Genomic DNA, 25,203 nt, shown 5'->3' with positions numbered 1-25,203 from the left:
TGATTTCACAGACAGTGAGAGAGAAAGGACGGGGGAACGTGAAGGTGAACGAAAATAAAAACAAAAAGAACTGGGCAGGTGGTATTACAGGGGTGTTACAGTTAATACCCGGTGCTTCCACCCTTGAACAGTTCTCGATTGAATTTACAGTTTAGGGCACTTTTTGCAGATTGAATTTGTGCTAGTTTATTCTTTTGTTTGAGGGATCTTCTTTAGTTTTAAGAGCACCGCTGGGAAACGGTCATCACTTCCCAAATCTGCAAAATTATTCTATATCTCCCACGCTGTGAGGGTGCGATAGATGGAGGAGGAGGAGAGTGGTAAACAAATGCTGCCTTGACTACAAACGCACACACGCTTACACAATATTCACGTTTAATTAGGCAGCGCAATAAATGATACATGCACACGTGACGTGGGGACCATAAATACAGCAAAATGAAATCCTGGGACGCTTAAGAGAACTCCCCAATGCTGCTGCTGCTGCACGTGACCGCGAAACCCAAACTGGCGGGCTGCATGAGAAATTTATGCCTGTGCCGCCTTCAGTCACAAGAGCACGTATGCAGTATATGTCAGAGACGGCGGAGCGGCGTGTAGACGGAGAAACGGAGAATGAGAAATGTCTCCAGTGGCCTCTAACCCAGATTAGGACCAAGGGGTGTCGAGTAGTAAATTATGGATGAAGCAACAGCCTTTTTTCCCCTTCTTTCTTTTTTCTTGCTAAAAATGAGCAATTGTAATCTAACTACACTCACAAACGCTTAGTATACAAATTAACCATTGCCTTCATGCTTCACAGCCCTTCACTGGCCAGAGATCGGCTTTCTGACAGATGTGTACTCTTCTGTATGGGATAATGCTGGATAAAGTTATGACTGAGAGGTGGAGGGCAGAGAGTGGGGGATGACTGAAAAACACAAATCAAGGGTGACACTGTGGTTTATGAGGATGTTGGAAAAGCAGGAATGACAGAGAGGGCAGGTGGAGAGGAAAGAAAAGTAGGAATAATAGGAAGCAGGACTAGATCGGGGAAATAAATTATGTATCCAGAGCCGAGGTGGGTGAGGAGAAAATAAGTTGCTGTAGTGCTCTAAAAATGAGCAGGGCGACAAGGACATTAGACGAGTGCATCGTCGTACCTGTGAATGGCGGCGAAGAGGTCCTCTGTGGTTCGGGGTCGCGTGGGAGTCGGGGTTACCATGCTCTTCTCGGACGCCCCGTTTGCTGACGGGGCTGGAGACGACTCGGCCGTACTGGATTCAAAGACGTCACCTGAGGTCAGGGGGGATATACAATTTACATCCAACACAGTCCGGAGAGAGCAGACTTTTAGGGAGCACACACTCCTACATCCATCCTGTCGCATTAACCTGGCCGCCTATGAAATCTGAAGTCGTACGGAGGAGATGTCCAACTGTCTCCTTACATTTTCTTCCCTCTCTAGATATTCCTCTTCTTTCATTTCCTCTAGTTTAGCTTTTTCCCCCCTCCTCCTCCTCCTCTTCCTCTTAACCTCCGCGCTCACGTCTGAGCTTCGACTGCCTGAGCCGCTGCAGGCAGTCTCACTTTACGCTCTCCCCATCCTCCCCTTCATCCCCTTACCAGATCCGTTCCCCTCCCCTCCGATACGACCGGGCCCCTCCCCCCTGTCCCTCCAACCACATAAAGCATCTCCTTTGGGATACTTACCCCCCTTCCCTTAACTCAGAGAGGGAGTGGGACAGAAGGACAGCTGAGTAGGAAAAACACGGGCTGAGCGATTAACACAAAAAGAGAGAGAGAGAGCAAGAGAAAAGGCAGAGGGGCAAAAATGAATATTTGGACAGAAGAGAAGGATGGATGGTGGAGAGGACTCGAGTAGACAGCGGAGGCTGAGGTGTGTGTACGTGTGCAGCAATGCGGGAGGGGGGACAAAAAAAAGAAGGGGGACAGCAGCCAAAAGAGATCTCCGCATACAAAATATAGAAGGAGGAGTAGAATAAAGAGTAAGCGGGATGATTGCACGAGGCTGCAGAGCTGCTGTCCCAGTGATAAGCCGTCGCTCCCGCTTCGTTTTCACACTTTTCAAACCTTTAAAAGCTTCTGCCTTCAAGTTTAGCTCGCTTGCTTAGGGGCAAAATAAATTTTACAGCAGCTCAAAGGAACCCATTGCACAACCCTCAGTCTGCTGGATCACTTCTAACCTCTTAGGATTTTGGCAAATAAGTACATTAAGGCTTTCTGCTTCCGTTTCTGCATTTCTGCATTTGTTTTGTGGAAACATATTCAGTAAACTACGAGTCAGACTCACCTGCCTCGTCGTCCTTGGAGCTGATGGACCCTGTGGTGCTGCTCGCCCCATCACAGTCCTCTTCCTCTTCTTCATCAGCCTCTCCGTTGGTATAAAGCCCAGAGGCATTACTCGTCTCCTTGCTAACAGATGTAGTGATACAAGACTCGTATCGGGTTTCAGTGAATGCTCCTTTGCGCTCTGCTAAATGCTCTAAAGTGTCTTCTCTCTCCTCCTGATGCTCACCGTCCCCCTCTTTCACCTCTTCTGTTGTTTGTCTTCGCGGAGAATCTACTTGGTCTTCTGTTTGGGGGATGTTAGTCTCTTCCTGCTGAGATGGAAACAGTTTATTTATTGTTTGGGGGCTTACTGGTGGGACAAGGGAAAATTTGGGCTTCTTGGAGACTGCTGGGGGTGGGGCCTTCTGCTTGATGGGAGAGCTTTCGTGGCTCTGTGCGGGACTGGGCAATGCTAGTGCCTCCTCTTTTTCATTCCCATTCACAAGTGTGTAACTCTCATCATCAGCTTTTCCATTTACGATGGCAATGTCCGGTGAGTCCTCTGTGATGCTGTCATCCAGTGACAACTCTTCCAGGAGCTTTGACACAGGCGATGGTGAGGAATAATGGGAATCCGCTTCCAGAGAGCTGTTCAAAAGGGGTAAGACAGTGGGATGCTCCTGAGAGTAACAGCTATCCAGGCTCAGAGGCTTTAGCCCCTGAAGGAGGTCCATCCCTGTTTTCTCAGCTTTGTTGTCATCTGTGATCTCCTTCTCTGGTCGCTTGACTGAACGAAGCTGAACGCTCTGAAGTGCAAATGGTGTGATGAGGGGCTTAGGTGAGTTTGTGGGACTGTTAGAAGGAGCTTCTTTAGGAGCATCATTTAGTGCCTTCTTAAAAGATGGGGAGGAGGAAGCTGTAACAGTAGCCAGCAGAGGAGGAGGAGGAGGTGGGGGTGGTGGAGGAGGAGGGGGACTGAAGCTCCCATTGGGAGATGAACTCGGGTGAATCAGCATCTCGGGGGATGGAGGTGGAGGGAATTCCGGGGAGGTGGAGCAAGTAGAGTTCAGGCTTAGAGAACCTCCCTGGGGAGTGGTTGGCAATGGGGGAGCTGGTGGAGGAGTCAGGGAAGCTGTGCTAGAGCTTGGCGGTAGAGGGGGAGGGAAGGGTGGAGGTGGGCTGAGAGGGGTGTTGGGAGTTGAGGAGGAGGAGAAGAGGAGAGGTGGTGGTGGAGGAGGAGGACCGTTGCTCTTAAGTGAGTCTGAAGTGTTGGAGGAAAGGGAGGTAGAAGAGGAGGACATGGAAACTGATGAGAGGAGAGAGGACTTCCTCTCGGGGACTTTGGGTTTTGGCCGGCCGCCCGAGGGAGACATGGACCTGGCGAAGGCGGGCACTGGGGTTCCAGCTGTGGGAGTGTTGGACTGGCTGGAGTAGCCACTAGATGGCGAGGTGAGTCTATGCACCCGGTCTGGGGAGGAGGTGGAAGCTTTGGGCTTCGCCGACACCTCTCGCTCCTGACCTGGAGCTCCAGGGATCTGACTTTTGTGAATCCCTCCTCCATTCTGTAAGACTCCTGGGTGAACGCCGGCTGACATGTTATCTGCGGCATGGGCTGGGGGTGTCTGCTCCCCCTGGTCCGAGTTGTTACGAGGGTAGTCCATGTAGTAGCCCCAAGAGTCGGCGTAGTCAGAGCGCAGGCTGCTGGTGTCACTGTGGGCAGGTGTCACATGGCATAGAGAGTACACACTAGACACGCCGCCGCAGTTTGCGTTAGCTGCTAGTGATGCTGCGGAGCTGCCTGCACTGATGCTGCTGTGACTGCGCGGCCTGAGGACCCAAGGGTCATCATAATCGCTGCTTGGGCTGTGAGAGGTTGATGATGGCGACGCACCCTTTCCCTTCCCTCCTCTCAACCCCATCTGCAGGCTCTGCTGCAAGCTTGCAATTAGAGTTTCATTAAGTGTCGTACCCCTTTCCCCATTAGCACCGTTGATGGCGCTAACGCCTCCGGGGGGCATTTTTGCAGCTGGCTTGCGTCTGAGAGAATCCGTGCGAGCTGGTGGCAGGGGAGGCTTCTTGGATTTGCGTAGGGAGATGCTGCGTGACAGCGAGCGGTCACTGTACAGGCTTCCAGAGTCCTCCTGATTGGCCATCTCGCGGCACTCGTACATGCTGTGTCTGGTGGCCCGGCCAGCTGCCACCCCGTGCCCGCTACCGTGACTGCGCGAGCGCAGGCCTGAGTCCAGGTGCATAGAGGTGTAGTATCCATCATTGTCCTGGGAGTAAAGAGAGCTGGAATCAGTAGTGGTCCTAGAGGACTGATCCAGGCTGCCATAGAGCTGGTTGATTGGAGTGGAGCAACTGGAGGTCAGAGTGCGGTGTGGAGCCACCACGTTTTCTGGTGTGTCGTAGATCCAGTTCTCCTCCGGCAGACAAGATGGTGGAGTGGGGGCCAAGGTGCTGTGGCTGTGGGTGCTACTGTCAGAGTGACCTGACTCACTGGCAGGTGCTCTGACTTTCAGGCCACTATCCTGTGCTGTGTGAGTAGGAGTAGACGTGGCCAAGGCAGGGCAGGTGGAGCTGTGGGTGAAGGCTGCTGGACTAGAGATCAGCGGGTCAGCATTAGTTGGGGAAGCCAGACTGAGCGCTCGAGCTGCGGGGTAAGCTGAGACCGGGGACTGGGTGAGCTGGCTCGAGGTGTTAAGGGTAATAACCTCAGCAGAACTGGACATGGTGGCATTGGGGATGAACGAGGTGGAATAAGCAGCATGAGGGGAAACCACACATGCCGGACCCCCGCCCCACTCACTGGACAGTGTCCCCTTCAACTCCTGGGACTTGGGCCTGGGCAAAGTTCCTGTCCTCGGGGCGTTTCTCATGTGTACCACAGTATCGTCGACCTGAAGCTTTCCAATTTGCCTCTGCAGATGTTCCTCTGACTTGATGGGCGTGCTGCTATAGATGGGATCGGCACTGAGGGACACTCTTGCGCCCTGTCGGGGCAGACTGTGAAAACGCGACGGGTCTCCATTAAAATGCTGCGGCAGCATCAGTATTCCAGAGCTGTTGCTGCTGGAGATGGATATACTTCCTGTTGAAGAGGAAGCGGATATGCCAGCCATCTGAGCAGCGATTCCCTGTCCTCTCTGTGCTCGAATTCTTCTCATGGACGGGGGCACGATCTTTACTTCTTCTGTCTGACAGCTCGAGTCTCTGGTCACCGAACGTCGGAGAGTTGAGTTGACACTCCCAGTACGGCCAAGTGTGGAGTACTGTCCAGGGAGGAACATAGAATGTGGCCGGAGATCTCCGCCGTGTCCTTTTGCTGTTGTCAAAAAAAAAAAGAAAAAGAAAAAAGAAACATATCAACATGTGATTCCTCTTCCTGCTACCCCACCTTTTACCCCCCCCTTGCTATAACTTCTTCAGCCACAAACCTTTCTGCTCTTCTGGCTGGAATGTCAGATAAACTGTGGTCACATGGAAGCTAATTAATTTGATTTGGCGTAACCTGATTTACGTTAATAACTTCTGGTCTTCTTCATTATGGAGAAAAGGATATGAGGAGAGACAGAGAGAAGGAATAGAGGCTCTGCTACTACGCTTCTCCTACGCTGGCTACATCAGATAGAAAAATGAAGTAGTCTCCTTGGGTGCCAGGATAGGCAGCTGGTTAAGCATTAGGCAGAGAAACCCCCCCCCCCAAAAAAACACAAATAGGAACACAGACATACAAGAAGACACGTGTGCATGCCAAGCCAGCCCTGTCATGCACAAGGACAAACATAAAATGCACATAACAGAAAGATGCACACTGAACATACCAGCTAATAAACAAACAGTTTGAAGATTGAGTCGTAAAACGAGAGAGGATGTCTACTGTGTCTCCCATCTGTGGTGGCTTCTACTGTTGATGCTCGTCTTCCAAAACATACACACTCTTGCATCCTTTCTTCTCTCTCTCTCTCTCTCCATTCGCTCTGAACCACACATACACTCTCCTCCTCCTTTGCTAAAAGCTGGACTGACAGCTCGGCTGTTGCTGCTGCGATAGATTAAGCTGCAGGTCTACTTTGCAGGCAGCTCTGGTGCAAGGAGAGGGGAGGGATGGAGCACTGGGACAATTATCCCGGCCCAGTAATCATGACATTCAGAGGGTGTTGTCAGCTGGGCACTAACCAGACTTTAAAGCTCTTTTCCTATCAGCCTGGGCGATGTTATCGCACAGAGCAATGACATTTCCCTTAAATGGTGCTGTCATCCCGAAGCTCAATGACATGTAAATAAACATTAGCCATGCGGTGCTGTCAGCAGAACACTGTGTCAGATTAGTGAGCTTAGTACTCGCTTAACACTGGGCTCAGCTGAGTAACTCTGAGGGGACCTCAGCATCTTTACATTTCTAATGTAGGACAGGATGATAATGCTCAGAAAGAGCATGTGAAGGTGGCTTATCGACCTGAGATCAGGGCTTGTTGTCTCATAGATAGTTTATTAATAATCTTATGCTACCAACATACACTATACAGATATACACAGAGATATACACACATCACAGACAAAAGGACTTCAGAAAGTTGATCCAAATGATCAACCAATCAGAAGCAAAGTCTGACGTTACCTTCTACCATATGACAGAACTGGCAAACTCTGCTGTTATGTTAGAAGTTTTTTAAGCAGTATAACAAAAAGACAAGAAAAACAACAGAACTACAAAAAATGATTTCATAACTTGTTCTTGGCTGCAGATCCTCGGGTGGAGGAGAGTGAATGAGGACAAATGATAATGTAGACATCAGCTGTAGCAGCTGCACATCCTTTATCCAACACTGTGAGCTCACTTGAGTCAGTCTGACCCTCCTGGGCTCGCCAAGTTTCTAACTGTACACAGTTATGTGTGATAAAAGCATAAACCTATAGAGAACAAGGTTGCTGGCAGTAAAGAAAGGAAGAAGAGATGCTTGTCTAGCGTGTTGGGACAGGTCTGTGGACAGCAGAGGGCAACATGTAGCTCCACAGTGATCCATACCTAGCTCCAGGTTGATGTTGTCAGGCAGCCCTGATATAGTCTTTCTGCGTTTGACCTTCTTGGGCCGGCGGGACACGGTGTCAGTGTTAATGAGGGAGCGCCGGATGCTCGCCTGTCGGTCAAACACTGCCCCTGGTAGCCGGGAGGGCGAGAGCAAGGCAGGCGGACAAACAGGCAAACAGCAGTCGGTTAGTCAGAAGGAACAAACTCAACAGACATGCGGAGGGTTTTTGTTTTTTCCAAGTTGGACATGCAACGTCAACAGGGCAGGAAATATTAAGGTCAGTTCAACCAAATTACAAATCAGCATTTTCTTTCCTTGCTTTTATTTTAAGTCTCAAACTGATTTGTGCTTCTAAAAACTTAAGATTTTAGTTTTTATTTATTTTTAAGGATGAATGCATTGCTTTTTTTTTTTTTTAAAGGATGATATTACTCAAGAGTGTCTTTGAGGATTTCTGTTATATTTATATTAAGGTGCAAAATCACATACTGGAAACCCCTCGTGTGGAACCGGAGACTGTTCTAAACAAATAATAAATGAGAATATAGCAAAATATGACAGGAGACGTCACAAGTGTAAGTACAGACTACAACACCTATTCCCCTTATCAAGTTAATATGATAAGAGAGGCACCTGAATTTTAACTTTATTTATTTTCATATTTATTTATTAGAGACATTATGTTATATTTTGTATTAATATTATATCATTTAATTTGTACTTTAATTGGTTAGTTACTGTCTTGTAGCAAATGTGAACAAAATTTCCTCTGGGATTAACAAGTTATTTGATTCTGATTCTTCTGATTCAATTCCTGAGAAATGCTAAATATTAAATACCTAAAATCGTTCTTATGTCTGGATATCCAACATATCCAAACTACTAACTGGACTTGAAAAAAAGTCTGCATTTTTCTGAACTAAAGCTGGATTCAAATAGAAAGGTTTAACACTTTCTAGTTAAGTATGATTATGCTCAGTGGTGGGATAAGAGTGATCCACAAAAACATGTTGTGCAGCAAGCATGTGAATCTTCCTCTTCAACACGAGAAAGTTTAGCCTAATTGAGAAAATGCATTGTGTTATTTGGGTGAACTGAACTTTTTCACCAACCAGCCAAAGTGTCTTTTACAACCCACGGAGAGAAAATGGTTGTGATGCCAATCAAAAACAAAAGGAAGGGGTCTGACAAAGAAAACCTTGGCTGGCCTTTATGCAAACTTCCATTACGGGGTATAAACATACATTGATGTAAGATGTGTGAGATGAGAAGTACATGCTCTTACCACAAAGCTCAACATGCGAAAGGACAGATATGGGATGAAAGGTGCTTTCAAACTCACACACGTACTCATGCAAACATGAACTGCTTCTCAATAATCTCCTCGCTCTGAGTCCGGTTTCCCTGAAGGAAGAGTGATATGTCGCTATGAACTGCTGCTCTTTCTGCTATCTCACTAGCTGGTGACAGCCTGCAGGCGTCAGGGAAATAGAAACCGATATAAGGGCGGATAGCTGCGATCACAAATTCCTCCCAAAGTGGCAAAGCCCCTGATCTCTCGGTGGGTGTTTTACTCCTTTTTTCCCACTAATTTGAAGTGACAACACTGATTTGTGTGGCGAGGGACCACGTTAAATGCTAATTAGTGTCAAAAGGCTGTAGATTGCATATATATTAACTGTAACAATAAAATATAGATGTTGATGCTGAACTGAGAGTTATATATAATATTCTGTAACTCTGTAACTTCTGTCGGTGCTGTGCTTTTTTGGAAATCGAATTTCCCAGAGGAACCCACCCGAGGGATTAATAAAGTTCTATCTTATCTTATCTTATCTTATCTTATCTTATCTTATCTGCGAGTCCATCCCACCGCTGGACTCCTTCCAAAAGAATCTCATGAACAAATCTTAAGATAAGTGTACCTATGAGTGGCGGAAAACCTTGAAAGATGTGGCGCGCTAACAGGGGAACTGAGTTGACACAAATTTGCTGTGTACGAGTGTTTATCTGTCAAACAGCCAGTGATCTGACACAAAGACGATGAAAAGCCTTGACCCTGGCATAAGCTGTCAAAGGACTTTCAGGCATAAACACACGCTCACGCATGCATAAAGGAAGGCAAAGGTCAGTCTGCAAGAGGCATGATGAGAGGAGTGAAGGTAACATAGAGGAGGAAGACATGGTTGAGTGCCACGTGCAAGTTTGACCCCATCTGTGGATGACTGGATACAGTTCTCTATTATTCTGCAATCACTCATTCACAGAAGGTTGATTAAAGGAAATATGTGACTTTTTTTTCTTTTTTGTAAACAGAAACAGTGAAAACTAATTAAACTAATAAACTGAAATGCAAATTTCTCATGACATGTCAGCATGCTGACACTCTCTTTATCATCGGATACCTCAATCAAACTGCTAAAAAAGTCAGAAATTTCCCTTAATAGCAAAAGGCCTGTCAGTGAGATGGTAATGCAAAATAAGAGACACCAGGGACGAATGAGGCCGATTAAACTGTACAAAAATGGAGCTACGGATGGATCGGGACATTGGTTCTCAACCTGGCGATGAAGAATGGTTGCTACTTGCTAGCAGTTGAGAGACGGACTGAATGAAGTCATGAGGTGTGACATACCTGTGACATTGATGGCAACTATGTCTGTGGGTACAGCCTGAGCTGCCCGCCTCATCTTCTCCTCTGGGGTGGGGAGGAGGGCAGCCTTGTTCCATACCACCTGTCCGTCAGGGTCGGACCCCTCCCCTCCTTCGCCCATGCCCTGTGGCGTCTGAGACCTCATGGAGAGCTGAGATTTGTCATCCTCCAGCGATGAAGCGGTGGACTGATTGAGAGAAAGATAACATGTTAATGAGGGGTAAAGCTGAAGAAAGAAATACTAGAAAGAGAGGAAAGGAAAGAAACAAGGAAAGAGGTAACATGATGCGACACAATGAAAGGCAATACATAAAAATAGCATCAGATCGAAGCATAAAAGTTATTACTAAGAATAAATGTCTATATAACGGTATAAAAGGTGAGTGGAAATAAATATCATAGGATTTACTAGTCAGAACCATAAATGACAGATTGTGCCAATATGAGCTGAACAAACTTTAATATATTACACTGCTGTGACCTTTAGAAGCTTGCGGCCCCGTAAACATCCTATCCAATGGAAACGGTCAACCATGCACACACAATCACACAAATAAACACCCGCCACAGAGAACTGACAGAGCAGTCGGAGATTGGAGGATAAAAGCTACAGAGCAACAGTGGGGAGAGACACAGAGAGAGAATCACTCATGCAGTAAACTGTGCTGACACGTTAAGGGCCCTGGATTGTGAATTTACGGCAGAAAGCAACAGACAGCGGTGCTTTACCCCAGTGTCCAGGCTTGAAGTTGAGCAGTTAGTCCAGAGCATGGCAGCAATGTTGTTTAGGTTGATGTGAGTGCCATTTGTGTCACTTTTTCAAAATGATTCTAAATTGTAGTAATTATAGGTAGTTACAAAATCCAGATGATTGCCACCAATTACTACTGCATCACTCAAACTTTTCCTATCCCCTGACTGAGAGTGCATTCATACAAACAATGCACGGATGGATGGGTAAATATGGGGGGCAGCAAAAAGGGGAGGTGAAGAGAGGGGATGTATATAAAAACATCTCAGCAATAGTTTGGTTCCAAGCATGGCTTATTACTTTGCATAGCTGTGGCTCAAGCGGGAGCCCTGTTTCTTCTTTAGAAGCTGCTGTCAGGCAAAGTTAGGCTCAGCGGTCTCAGTACAACAGGAAGTGATGGGGAAGAGAGCAGGAGGGGGACAAACAGCAGAACAGTGGAAGAAGGGGCAAGGAAGGCAGGGCAGAGGGGGATTGGCTTGAGCTGAAGACATGGGGTGAGTGTGCAGAAAACAGGAGGACAAACAAGAGATGGGAGGCGACAGTTTAGAAAGACAACATGGAAGTCAGGGGTCAAAGCGAGGATGAAACCGAGGGGCTCCAAGGGACAACACAGTGAAAGACCCACTAACCCTTTTGAGTGCCCTTCACATCACACTGTGTGTGTTCGAAATAAAAACGAGAAGATGAGAAATATGCAGCTTTCTGACCATTTACGCTTCACTTCACACAAATTGTCTGTCAGATGAAAAGAGCAAGAAATAATAGTTTTTGTCTCGGATTCATTTTCTTGTCAATTTTTTTCTACCCGTCTTTATTTGTGCCTCAAATTTCTGTTTCTCTTCTTTAGTTTCTTTCTTGAAGTGTTTATAGACATCAGAAAAATCACAGGCCCCACAACTGTGGTCAACAAGTGTGCATTTCTTCTACAATGCTCTGCAAATGTTTAGAGGAACCCCTTGCTTAGTTATATTTTTTCTGGGAAAAATATCAAGATGATCCCACACTGTTTCAATAATACTGAGGTCTGGGCTCATGACATGACTTTCAGATTTTGTTCATCTGCTGTAAATTCTCTTTTTCTGCCACTTCTACTTCTCCAGTATCCTCACACCATGGTGAAATATGCCAAGTACTTTATCTCTGTGTTATCTTTCATATTTTTCATAGATTCAACAAACGACTTGGAAATAATTATGTATTTATGTATTAGCAAAGTTCTCTGTTATGTGAACACAGGCTTGGTGTCTTTTTAAATGCGTGAATGATTCACAGGTCAGAGTGACTGGGCTGGAATGAAAACAAGTAAAAAAGCAGCCAATTTCCTGAGAAAACCTTTGAAAAACCTTCAGAAACTATTGCTCAAGACCACTTCAAAAAAATTACAAGAAAGTCTGGCGCCTTAGGAAAAAAAATAAAGAAATGATGGATGGCTCAAGACTTTTGCCCAGTACTGATCACGCTCACCTTATTTGAGAAATTAGACAGAAAAATGGAAAGACCGAAAGCTACACAATGTGACAAGACTGAAACTTGGTAGCACTTCTTTTTCCAGCCACTAGAGGGGAGCCTAACACCATTTAAATTATTGTGCACGTGTTCTGCACCTATATGCAAATAGAATGCAGAGCCTGTTGTACCTGCTACATTTGAAAGCATACATTAAATTAGGTGGGTATACATGCATACTGTGATTATGTATACCTTCTTATCATTTTCATCATCCCCGTCATCCTGCAGGCTGCTGGTGGACTGAATGGGGTCAGAGAAGGTGGGACCCTGAGAGTAGTACTGGGAGCTCCGGAAACCATCTTTCCTCAACTTGTCACATTCTGAAGAACAAAGAAAGAGACAGAGAAACAGGTCTTAAACTTATTTGCTTTGGTGGCCTTTGATGAGAACTTTCTGATCCTGCTGAAAGGTGCAATTTTCACATAATGAAAGCGACATTTTATTTCGCACTATTTAAATACACTCAATACAAAGCTTTGCTTCACTCATTTCCATGAATATACTACCAAATAATCCAAACAGATGCTATTAAATATTCAAACTTTCATCCCATAACACAACGATAAGAAGAATGTGTGAAATATTTATGGGACATAAACATAGTGTTGTATTATCAAATGTGTACTGTAGAATAAACCATTTGCTGTCTGTGTGTGTGTGTTTTCGCTAAGTTCCCTGCTGGACTCTGCCAAGCGTGCCTCACACCTCTTCTCGTCACCACCTGCCGTGATGAGGTTGTGATGTATGTACGTCAAAGTGAGATAAGACGGCAAGTGTGTGCGTGTGTGTAACCAGAGGAGGGGGGTATCAGCTTCAGTCTGTCACACACAGATGGCAGAAGCGTCCCTCTCTCTCGCTCTCTCATCCTCCCCCTTTTCCTCTCAGGGGGGAATCTAGCACATCATCTCCCTCTTCCTCTCCCTCTGCAAATATCTACTAATGCATCCTTTGTTTGGTCTTTAGGAGGCAATTAAATTCACATACTTCTTAAACATCCTCAGAAAAAAGCCTCAAGAGTTGTTCATGCTTTTACTGATGAAGGATGAAATGATCAAACACACTATGAGGTTGCGACCTTATTTAAAATAACCACAAAATCCAACTTCTACGCTTCTCCCTAAAATTAACGGCACTTTAAAATAAGCGTGTTTCTTTTTTGACATCTCATCTTTCTCTGTGATGTAATCCTGATCGATTCAAATGTAAAAACCCTTCTATAAATGACTGATTTTTTTAATCTTTCATCTTGGATATTTATTCAGTGTGTTTCGCAGGATCAAACTCCCTTTTGGTGAATTAAACATGCGTGCGTGCTCACATCACTGTTAGCCCGCCACCTAAAACATGCTGCTCCTGATCCCTTTTACATCCTGTTTATTTCCACTGCTAATTACAGCCCATCTCCACACAGAGGCACACTGATGCATGTATAATGCTGTCAGTAAATGGATCCTGATGGGGCTTGCGTGCGTGGATACTGTAACAACAAGTTGATGCGGTGAAACGGTGGAAGATGGGACTCAGAAAGCAATGATAATGAGGACGATGACGGGAAGTGGAACTGCTCAGATGATTGGTGTTGCATGATTGGGGACGGTAAATGAAATAAATAAGCTCTGATGAGCTAAGTGTGGCTTGTTGCTAGGCAGAACTGATAGGGGTGGGGGTGGGATAAGTAAGTGATATGAAAAGAAAAGCAGAAACTAGATGAGTCTCTCAGATACTTTTAACAGTGAAGGAAATCTTCTATTAAAAATGTGTTTTTCATTAGGTCTTAGTGACCCTGACCTTTGACCTGCGGACTTTAATTTGTGCCAGGTAAAGGTGTTATATTGTTTTCATGTGAATGGGCTAGATGCAGGTACAGATGTACAAAGAAAAAACCTAAAGACTGCATTCGTCCCACTGGTTTCACCACTAATGTGTCCCAATCTGAAGCTGATATAAATTGAAATAGAGGATAAAAAACACAAAGGTGCAACTGTCAGGGCTACATGTAAAGCTGTGACAGCTGCAGGGAACTGATGACGTTGATTCTGGAGTAGGTACTGATGATGGTGCATGACTATGATATGACTGACTTTTTTGGATGCAGGGGGAAAGTATTTAAACATTATTTTTCTTTCATTTCATCGTAAACACTGGCAAACAAAATGGATCCTGCAGTTATCACTCAATACCGTGTTATGCAACTTTAAAAATGTATTTCAGCCTGCTGGCACATTTTCAATAATCCACTAAACACACGCTGAAGCCCATGTGAGAGTTTTAGAAGGACAAAGAGGGGACGCACATTTCTATCCGACTGGATATCGATTATTAGGCTTTGCAAAGAATAAATCAGCCTCGTGGCACTGTGTAGTATATATGATTACAATACCCAGGGACTGATCCTCGTTTCACCTCCACATAAAACTTCTAAACTGTTAGTGTTGTGAGCGTAACGTTTACTTTTGTGATTTATTTGCTATTGAGTTTTACACTACCTTACCTTCCTTACGAAAAAATAATATATAATTCCTTATGAAACCCCAACAACTTTTATAAAGTGAATGCCATATACACTACACCAGGAGTGTCAAATATAAGGTCAGGGGGCCTGAATCGGCCTGGCAAAGACTCCGTCTGGCCCACTGGATGGCTTTGGAAAATAATGTAAATAAATGTTGGACTTTTAGCTGTTTTACAGCTTGTCCTCATGATGAAGACGTCCCCCATGGCCATATGGACTGAAAGTTCCTATCGGCAAGTTTTTGTCACTATGGACTTTAGAAATGTTTCTGAATATGGGTTTACAGTAAAATATAAATAAATAGTTTCAGGTTAGAAACATGGCTGCACTAACATACGTTTCCTCTGTTGGCTGAGATGTACAGCGCGAAGATCAGCCCGTAAAGACTTATCAATATACATTTGCATTCCCCTAATTAGACGTCTATAATCTATATCACAGACTGATTGATTATTGCCCTGTGAGAGAATGGCACAAGCCTCATTAAATAAAAAAAGATCACATATAAAGTACAGTACTAAAAGAAAAAAGAAAAAAAAAGTCAAAGCTCACTGAAAGTCGGGTAAGCTCCGCTCTCCAACAAGGATAAAATCTAAAACCGTAAACGTTCTCTGCTTGTAAAGCGCACTGAGGCTTAAACAGACACCACAGGTGCTCGCTCACTGGACACCTGTTGTCTTGTCGTTAGGACCCCCGGGGATACGTGGTGTTGTCAGGTTGATAGGTTGGTGACAGGATGAGAGGGAGGGGGGCTGAATTAATCCCACCTACCAGGTGGTGTTTTAAGAACAGCAACAGTTCAGGGGTTTGAAAATTGGAAAAGACAGAAGACAAAACAGGGTGTGTGCATTAGAACCGGTGATTAACCCACTAACAGTAAGCATCAGCTTTCAAACACTTTCCAGTTTATCTCTCTTTCTGCCTTTTATCTCTGTGTCTAATCAGCTGACACACAAGGCCGGCCCTGGTGAGCATGCAAACAAATGTAGTACAGCCATACACTCAGTCCTACACAGAAACTCGGAAATATGTGATTTTTTCCCCCTAAACTGTTATCTGTGAAATGGTTGAGGGGCAGCTTTCCCAGGAACAGGTGCTGGTATTCCCACTTCCTGTTCCTGGGAAAGTTGTGACCAGTTGAACAAGTTGTCACTCTGCTGTGAGTTTCTGTTTGTCAGCAAAGCCTGAGCCTCTTCCCCCACTGAGCGGGACAAACAAGTCTGCGATGTCAGTTGAACACAACTCACAAGTCGGGACATCTTTTTTTGAGTTACAGGCAAATGTACCAGTGTCACGAGCTTACTCCGATAAAAGTGACGCCACCTACCAACAGTCCCATGAGTGAGATTCAACAGTTTGTAACTGGTTTGGCTCACATTCAGCATTTTCCCTTCGCTATTTGTGTAAATATATGCCATGTACATTTCTTCTTACTAAGATATTTTATTTACATATCTAACATTTTGGCAATTTTATCTATCATCCCATCTAAAACTAATTCCTTCATATGTCGCTCCAGTGTGTGGTGTATAACGTGCTCTATTTTGATTTGTCTTTACCTCGCAGGGCAGTTTTGAGGTTGACTTTGGCCTGGCGGTGGAGGTCTTCTACGCAGGGCGGCCTGCTTCCCGGTAGGAAGACGTTCTCCTGCTGGTGCCACGGAGCTGTGTAGTGAACCGTCCACTTGCTCTCCTCATCCAGGTTAGACACCGCTGCAGAGGTAAACAAAGCAGATTAAGGATCGATATAGTTCCCTCTGCATGATATAACAAAAAACCTCTCCATGAAATCTGACATAAAAATGAAGGACAGCGAAAATAATAATGAACTAAGAACCGAAACATGTGTGGCCCTGCAAGTCTTCCAAAGAGCAGCATTGTTGGCCAACTTTAAAAAAAAAAGTAAATAAAGAATAAAGTAATAAAGAAGTGGTGGAAAAATGTCCCCAAGTACTGACTATTCAAAGTGTTTCATTGTATTTGCAGATGAAAAGGAAGGGGAAGGAGGCTTAAGTGTTTTGCATGAAGGTGGCAGACTTAACAGCCTTCAATCAACATGACACTTATCTGTGACATCACACACATACAGTAGGCCTCACGAGTCAAGAGGGGGAGGGAGAAGCTTACTGGGACAAGTTGGAGGGAATCGCTGATCAGTCGATACCAACTCAAAAAACTCGTAACTACTGGCAACTGATTCCATTAAACCGCTTACCTAACTGTAAAAATCCTTCCTCGAAAAAAATAAAATATGACAAAGACACCGATACCAAACAGGCCACATTGCTGGGCACTTTGGAAGCTTACTATTAACAAAGAGGCTTTGAGGCTACACAAAATACACCACTGTTTAGATTGAAAGGACATTAATTAACAAGGTCAGGGAGAGGCACTTTTCATTATCCAAAACCCTTCTCTCAGTCATATCTGCTGATAAAGCGATCACATCTTTTCTGTCCCACTAGTCCAGTCCCAGAAACAGAAGCTCGATGAGGCCATCACAAGTCACTGTGTGAATAAAAATGCTGTCGAAATGTAACAAACACACACTCTTCCTAATTCTTAAGCTTACCAAGTGAGCGTATCCAAGCCAAAGTGGGTGATCGCGGATGTAAAACTATCTCCATCGACGGAGACAAAATGTAAGCAAAGACCTCTGAGTTTGTCCCTTTCTTTGCAAACACAACATGTCCAGCTGCCTGAGAGAACGGCTAAGTTTGTGAGAACCAGGAGGAAGGGGACGGATCATGGCAACGCCTGGGAGTGTTTTGCTTTAGGGTTTCTTTCACAGGTGCAAATGAGCTGAAGTGTGTTGGGGGGGCAACATCTGCAAATGGGCCCTTAATGACAGTGTGACACGCTGCAACTGCTTTTATATATACATAACTGCTAATACATGCCAATAATGACCACGTCAAAAGCACTGTTCTGTTAATCACCTAAAAAGTACAGAGTGGGTGTAAGTGGATTATTTCCACTGTTGAAATAAGCCAAGTGCATACAACTTCAGGTTGTGACCAATTCCACCTTAATATCTCTACTGAATGCTTCTGATGCTCTGGTTCACACAAAGGCTGTCATTTTAACTCAAGTGCAAAAGGCCCAACTAACAAATCTCTAAATCATGTTTTTTGCTTTTATTTAAGCAGGAAGTTCCACTTTGATTTTATTTTGAAAGTTACGATCAGGTTTAGGCTGAATTGACACTTGATATCAATGCCAGATGTAGTTCTTCTCAGCTGTTTTTCATCCACTATGCTGTCATCTGTTTACAAAATAAGTTGCACTTTCCATGACGGTCATCCTTCTGCCTTTGCTGAATAGGCTTCATGTGGGGTGGGAAAGTTTTAATGACGTAATCTTTGCAATTCATCTGAAAAGTAGTCCACCATACAGGATTGTCAGAATACCCGCCCGTGCATAAAAGTGTTTTATCTCAGTCAGATTGATCAATTTTAATGGAAGTTAATGAGAGGGGGGGGGAAAGGATGTGGTGTATACATGTGTTGGTAATCACTGCATATCTGCCTATCTGTAGTCATGCTGTTTTGCAGCGTGCTTGCACTGGTCAGACAGTCAAATGCATCACGAGGCAAAGCTGCTGACCACAAGACGGTCCCATGCTGCTCCAAGGCCCAGACGCACAAAAACGCGCAGATACCACATGCAGATACTTACACACCAGGGAGTGGCAGTGCAGATTGAAAAGTCAAGGTCACACCAACAGTTCAAAGTTATAACATGCCTTCGAGCAAGTCACTGACGCCCCAGGCTGCACGTGAACGGGAGCTGTTCTCACATCAGCTTGCTTTATCAAGCTTGCTTTTTTTTTTTTTTTCTAAATACAATTTGAAATTTCCTTGATCTCTCACACACACTAAGCACAGGTAGCCCCTCCCCCACCCTCCTTTTAGACCATGGGGTTTGAATAGACCTCAGTGAGGCTATAGGCAAACCAAGGCGATGGGGACTAAGGACACAAAGCATTTATTGTCCCTCTGCATCAGTCTCCACATCAGGCCTTTCAATACCACAATGACCCCAAGCTCCTCAACACACACACTCACACACACACACACACACACACACACACACACAGTCTCATACATAGTGGACTGTGGCGCGAAAGTCTTTCAGAAGTCCCCTAATCCCTCTGTCCATCGACATCCCAGCCCTGCCTATGCTCTTTAACAAACACAGAAAGCAAAACGATGCAAATACTAAAAATGCAAAGGCTGCATAAAGCAATCCTTTTGAGATACATTAGCAGTCGCGAGCACGCACATACATGCACGCTGTGGAATTAACTGTGTGATCAATAACAGCAATAAAATTCCATTGGAGAGATCTATGTTAATCCTAAACTAAGTCCTCGATCACCTCCAAACACATGGATCGACTTTCAAACATGACTTTTAATTTGTAAACACTTTTATTTTTAATTTGTCAGAAAAAAGGAAACAGAGGTGACTGTTGATATCTAGAATAATAAATAATAAAATTAAAATTAAAAAAGGCAACTAGCATCTTTTGTTTGTGTGTCTACAGCAAACAAGTTTTTGTGGACAACATTTAATCCAAAGTTTACACTGATAACTGCAACCATCTGAGGAGGTCTACACTGATCTGCATATAAAAGCATTGGGATTGTCATGATGCGCAGTTAAGGTGCAAAGTGCAGGCATGTGCAAGACAGTAGCACAGGACTTGTTGACTACAGAAATGCTGAGCTAATGATTAAGCGCATCACTCCAGCTTTAACTCAGCACACACACACACAGGCTATAAATAAACCACAAATCGCAGTCTTCACAAGCAGCTTGCTTTGCATCAATCATGTCTTTGTTACAGCCTCATCTGCTTAATACCAAACCATTGATAAAATAATAGCTAATCGCCTTAAACAAAATCTAGTGTACACAAGAGGCACTTTAAAAAGTACTTCTCATGAGGTTGCTGTGGGTTTAACTTCCTGCAGGTGTCACTAGGGTTGCAGCAGGCTTTTCAAAGTACAATAATAAGAAACTACAACAGTTTCCAGGTAATACACAATTACTGCTAGTTCCACTGACCCTAAGTATCAACAAAACCTCATGTGATACAAGTCTGACAGACAATCGAGGTGGAAAAAAAAATGACAATGCACACGTGCAGGGGAGATTCTACCATCATCCACTAACGGCAACTCTCACTGTCACCTTTAAACAAGCTGTTGGGTCATTTGGTGCTACAGTTGTGAAGTCCTGGCCCAGCGGTTACCTGGTAACGGGGTGCAACAGAGGGTTTTGTTTGTGCTTAGCTGAGGCAGCAGGGAAGCAGTTTGACCACAGGACACCATTAGTTCCGATCAAATCAGAAAGATCATTACGGCGGGTGTTTGTACACTTTTGACACAGAGAATCCTTAATGAAGCTGTTAAATCTAAATCCGCTTCAATAAATGGAACGCCGTGGGAATTTTCAGACACAAATGCATATCCTGTCAAAAATGATTAAAACAGTCAAAATCTCTAACCAACCACATGCAGTATTGATAGGGAGATTATTCAAATGCACATTAATGATCAGTATGGAACAAAAAATGTCTTACCCTTCCTTTTGAAGTACTTAATTACAGATTTTAACGAGGTCCCGATAAACACCATTTTTCCAGATCAGCGTATATGTCTCCCTCTTAGAAAAATAATAATAATAATAATAAGTGCCTTTGTTGAGGCTTAAAAAACAACTAAAAAAATCCAAGGAATAACAGAGAAGACGGGATGAAGGCGTGCTGGTGCTCTTCCGCTCACATTCTCACGGCTTGGCTGCGAGTGTACGTGAGCGTCTACTAGGCTGACAATAAGTCTCTACCCCTATCTGTCTCTCTGAACACACACACACACACACACACACACACACACACACACAAAAATCGTCCGCCACTCCCCCCCTCAGGCAGTTCAGTCCTCGGAGACAAACACACACACACACAGCAGGAGGGGTGTAGGACCGGCCCCTCTGTTCCTCTGTGCTTTGGTTACCAAGGAGTTCTGGCTGCCTTTCCCTTTATTTTTCATTATCAGTCATTCTCCAGTGCTCTCTTTATTATCGCTCTACACTTTCATTCTACTTTGCTCAAAATATAGAAGTTTTTATCAGTGAGGGACTCATCTGCAGAAGAATATTTATGCATGTAATTAAACTTCGAGTTACCCCACAGAACAACCTTGCACATCATCAGGAGGGGGAAAAAAACATGTTGAGCTTTTCACGAGGTACTCTCAGGTGGATGGTGCTTCAAGCAAAGTGCAATGCAAACAGAAAATATAATTGCCTACGGTAAATTACACTCATGCACTGACATTTAGCTCATCTGGTCTCATTTTGCATCTCTTTGTAAAACAATAATCCAAAAATGTGATCATCTACTAATAAGTCAATTTTGCCTTTCTTTAAATCAACATTTCCTCCTCTGATCATTCCCAACCTGCTGTGTATGGCAGTGAATCAGTGCTACATGAATACAGACTTCATACAATCCCCCCATTGTCCAATCTGCTCGCAATCTATCATGCACACACTCCAGCACCCAGCCATTCAAACACACACCCATGCACACACCCATATGGGAAGGACAGCCCCGCCTTTCGCGACCGTATTTAATTTCAGCCCAAATGGCTGAAGAGCAGAGCGAGGGAGGGTGCGTGTAGGGGGCTCCAACAAGAGCTTGAATGGCACTGCAAATGATCCTTGAATTTATGAATTTCCCTCCTCGCTGTCGCATCCCTCTTTAATCCAAACCTCCATATTTGTTCATGCTTGTTAACATCCACTGTTGCTGCACTCCTCTGCATGCATGAAGCATATATGCACACAATTTCTTCTGAACTGAAAGCATGCAATAGGTCTCTAAATATCATATAACGAGTTTAACATGTGTTTGACCTGCTCATGAAAATCACCTTCTTTAAAGACATTATTATTGACCTACTTTAAAAACTGGAAAAATCCTGGCACAGTAAAGGTGTCAGGACAGGTGACCGTGTCATCTTAAAAGTTCTTCTCCATGTGTCAAACATACAGCTTGCCACGTGTACAGTATTAGGATAATTTATGCACAAGACTACACAGCATCTCTCATTAAAAAGCCTATTGTTGTCACTCACACAAACGCCCACATGCGCGCGCACAGTATAACGGATAGGTCACCATCTCTATATCCGCCGAAGGAGGTCTTCAAATCTAGGCCACCTCCAGGATTAGGGATATCAATTCAGCCATACGTCTGTCCACTCCTTCCCACTGAAGCCCCTGCAACACCCCAGCCCAAACAATATTAATCTTTCATCCATTCATACTCTAAGCAGCACATAAAGGAAGCACACAGAGTCGGTGGATAAAACGTGAGGCCAAAGTAAAAGTATATTTCAAATCAAAACCTAATTAGCAAATAAAGTAGCTTTGCAATTGCAATCCTCACATTATTTAACTGTTGGTATTTCTTGCTTTGAGAACCAGCCAAAACCCCAATTTACAAATGTGAGATTATTAACCTACTTATTCCAATTTATGCAAAAACTGACGACAACATCCAACAATTACTTGCACTGAATACAAAATCAAAACCCGTGTTTCATTAGTATTATTCCCGGCGGACAGACAACAATTACTTCCTCTTGTAATACAACCAGATGACTCATGTCAAAAGCTAATGATAGGAAGTAAAAGGATAAATTGGAAAGGGGAAGATGAGAGCTAGATGTTCTAATTAACACACACAGTGATGAATGTGGCAGGTTGAACAGAGAGATTGATGAGGGACTCCTGCTCTTCCTCTTGTCACCGCACTCCTGTTTTCTTTGTCCTGTTTTCACACCCCATTTGGAGCTCCCCGTCAACCTGGCAGAGGCAGCTGCACATTCCCTCTCACGATCATTATACTTTTTTTTTTTTATTCCAGACTTCTGAGCTTAGCCCCATTTCCCTCCAGATCCAATTCAATCATTTGATCAATCCCCAAAAGACAAACCCACCTTCACCTTCTTTTTTTAATATAAAAGATCAAATAACCCCAAAATCAAACAGCATCTACGTACACACAGCTTCATCTGAGAGTACCCAGCTTTTATTTTTCTAATTGGCCCTATGAAGACAGAGCTAAGCAAACCACCTAAAACCCCTCCACTCTGCTTGATCTGCTGATGTCACATTTCTCTCGCCCCCAGTTTCCCCAATTTTCTTTTCCCTTCTTTCCTCCTTTTTAATTTAGGCAACAGCGCTTTTACAGTGGCTAATATAATCAAGTCTGTATTGATTTTACACCACCCTCTTCCTCCCCTCTTTCATATCTTGTGCTACTGTGTTCGAGCTGTAGCCTTGAGCACCTTTTGCTTAATAATGAGAAGAACTGTAAGGTGGAAATAAACAGGAAATATGAATTTTTAACATACGAAAACAACACATTTAGCACATTTTGCATTGATGAAGTGCACAACGTATCGTTTTGACAGGCAGCAGGATTTCCCAGAGACGACCGAAGTGCTCATATCGCCTTAAACAATGAAGTGTAGCACTAAATCCCGACTCCTTCACTGGATCAGTGCCATCCTAACTAAACTCTCCTTATTTCTTTCCAGATTTGTGCTAAAGTTAGACAGGAAGTATTTTAAAATGTTAAATAAAATGTTACATTTTTGCTTATAATAATCTGAAAATGCACAATTTGCAAACCTGCTAGCAGCAGTGGAAAATTTAAATCACTCAAACAAGAAAATATACCAAAACCCCTAAAAGACGAATGCTCCTCTTTCACCCCCATTTACTTTTTTGTGAATGAAAATCTATAATTTATATCATGTAGAGGAACACATTGCTTGCTCTCATCCTCCCCCATTACTTTTATCTTTACACCTCTCTGAATGAAAGCATAAAATCGGGGGTCAAAGGGAATCTGATTACTTTGGTCTTCCCAACACGGAAGAAGACATGAATAATCTTGCAGCAACAAAGACTTAGATTGAGCAAGTGGGAAGGCCGGGGGGGGGGGGGGGGGGGGGGGGGGGGGGGGTTGGTTTGATACCTGTTATCGCTGCACTGGAGATATTTGTGTACAAAATGTGCCGCTTTAGCTGATTTATCACCCTCATAAATCTTTACTTCACGAGTTTCCTAAACAAGGAATACACTGAGTTGATGCTTAGCTGTAGATCTGCTTCTACAGCACTCGTAAAAAGGCAGTTAAGTGATGTTAAACTTCAAACTTTCTCCTGAACAAACACCAGCTCTCAGCTCAAGCATCACACACATACAGACACTGAAAGTGACGGACAGACTAGGCTGTGTAAACAAGTTAGTAACAGTTTTTTCTTCCACTAATGATTCTGGCACGGGGTAAAGTTCGCATGCACGCTCACCCACACAAACACAGTTCAATAAATTCTCGCGTAGCAGTTTTATGACACTGGGGGTACACACGAAAACTCCCGCGGTCTTCCTCTCCTTCATGCTTTCCCTATACAGTCCTTTCCCCCAGCCATCCCTCTTCTAGTCTTCCCATCTGACCAACTCCTCTGACAGAAGGTTTTCCATCTCTCTCTTTAACATTTAAACTCTCTTCAGCCCACAACTGTTGTCAAAATAAGTAAAACGACTGAAGATCACCATCAAAATGTTCAAATCACTGCCACTCAGCCTGGCCCATCAGGAGAAAGTCAGTGCCTGCAAGGCTTTTCTTTCTGGAGGTTTTCAATTGGCCCATTAGCGGTGTTTGTTCAGGATGGCTGGGTATAAACCCACTTAAGAGGCATCCTGCAAATATTTGGGACAAATGTACTCAAAAAAATGTTAGTGCATTTGTTAAGTGGGGATTTAGACAGGTGCAATTAAAGCATGCAAATAGGAGAGCGTGCAGTTTGAATTTAAAGTTCACTGAGCGCATCTGGGATGACATTTTACTTTAAATCAAGGTTCTTGCAACAAATTGTGTGGGGGTTTTTCTCTTCGTTGTGAGCACAGGTTAGCAGTGTGTATCTGTGCGAGTGTTTGATTATTCTCCTGAATGAAAAGCAGAGGGGGCCTCCTTCTATAGGCTTCTCCTTCTTTGTGATTCATGACACCCTGCAAAACAACGCCCTGAGCTCGCACACATCGTCCCAAAACACATGCAAAACCTTGTCCTTTGTGTCTAAGGGCGTTTTCTGTTTCATGTGTGCGTATGCCAGCGTTGATGTGGTGACACACGCATGTTTCTGTTTTATGTTCAAACATCATGAAGCTGTTCTCACACAGAGTCGTGTGGGAACGTGCATCAATCAGAAATATGCCTTTGTAATACTGATGGAGATGGCATAAAAGGCATGTAGACTTTGAGAAGAAAGAGAATGAGGTGGAAAGCAAAGTTGAATCTGCAAAAAGCTGAAGCGTGCTTTGATGTGGCAGAAGCGGAGCTATTTGATGGGAAACGATGCAAGGGGAGAGAGAAAAGGAAGCAGTTAC

At 44.1% G+C, this 25,203-nt stretch overlaps 1 protein-coding gene across 8 annotated transcripts in view; it reads right to left on the bottom strand.

Moving 5' to 3' along the window:
- nhsl1b (NHS-like 1b) overlaps positions 1 to 25,203 on the bottom strand; it is a 101,152-nt gene that overhangs the window by 3,875 nt on the left and 72,074 nt on the right. For 4 of the 8 annotated variants that reach the window (XM_085381802.1, XM_085381804.1, XM_085381808.1 and 1 more), the window contains exons 2-7: positions 16,289 to 16,441; positions 12,410 to 12,537; positions 9,940 to 10,144; positions 7,301 to 7,432; positions 2,294 to 5,596; positions 1,143 to 1,275 (exon numbers count right to left, since the gene is read on the bottom strand). In XM_085381802.1, coding sequence (XP_085237928.1) covers positions 1,143 to 1,275; positions 2,294 to 5,596; positions 7,301 to 7,432; positions 9,940 to 10,144; positions 12,410 to 12,537; positions 16,289 to 16,441 — 4,054 coding nt within the window. Of the gene's footprint in view, positions 1 to 1,142; positions 1,276 to 2,293; positions 5,597 to 7,300; positions 7,433 to 9,939; positions 10,145 to 12,409; positions 12,538 to 16,288; positions 16,442 to 17,300; positions 17,454 to 20,317; positions 20,556 to 25,203 lie in introns of those variants that run through there. The other 4 variants (XM_085381805.1, XM_085381809.1, XM_085381807.1 and 1 more) reach the window with 3 other exon arrangements.

This window comes from Rhamphochromis longiceps, linkage group LG15, assembly GCF_057381845.1.
Source record: "Rhamphochromis longiceps isolate RC_006_pf linkage group LG15, R_longiceps_female_GT1.1, whole genome shotgun sequence".
NCBI classification, from domain to species: domain Eukaryota; kingdom Metazoa; phylum Chordata; class Actinopteri; order Cichliformes; family Cichlidae; genus Rhamphochromis; species Rhamphochromis longiceps.
The sequence above is the reverse complement of the archived record's forward strand: the minus strand, read 5'-3'. Positions and strand labels throughout refer to the sequence as shown.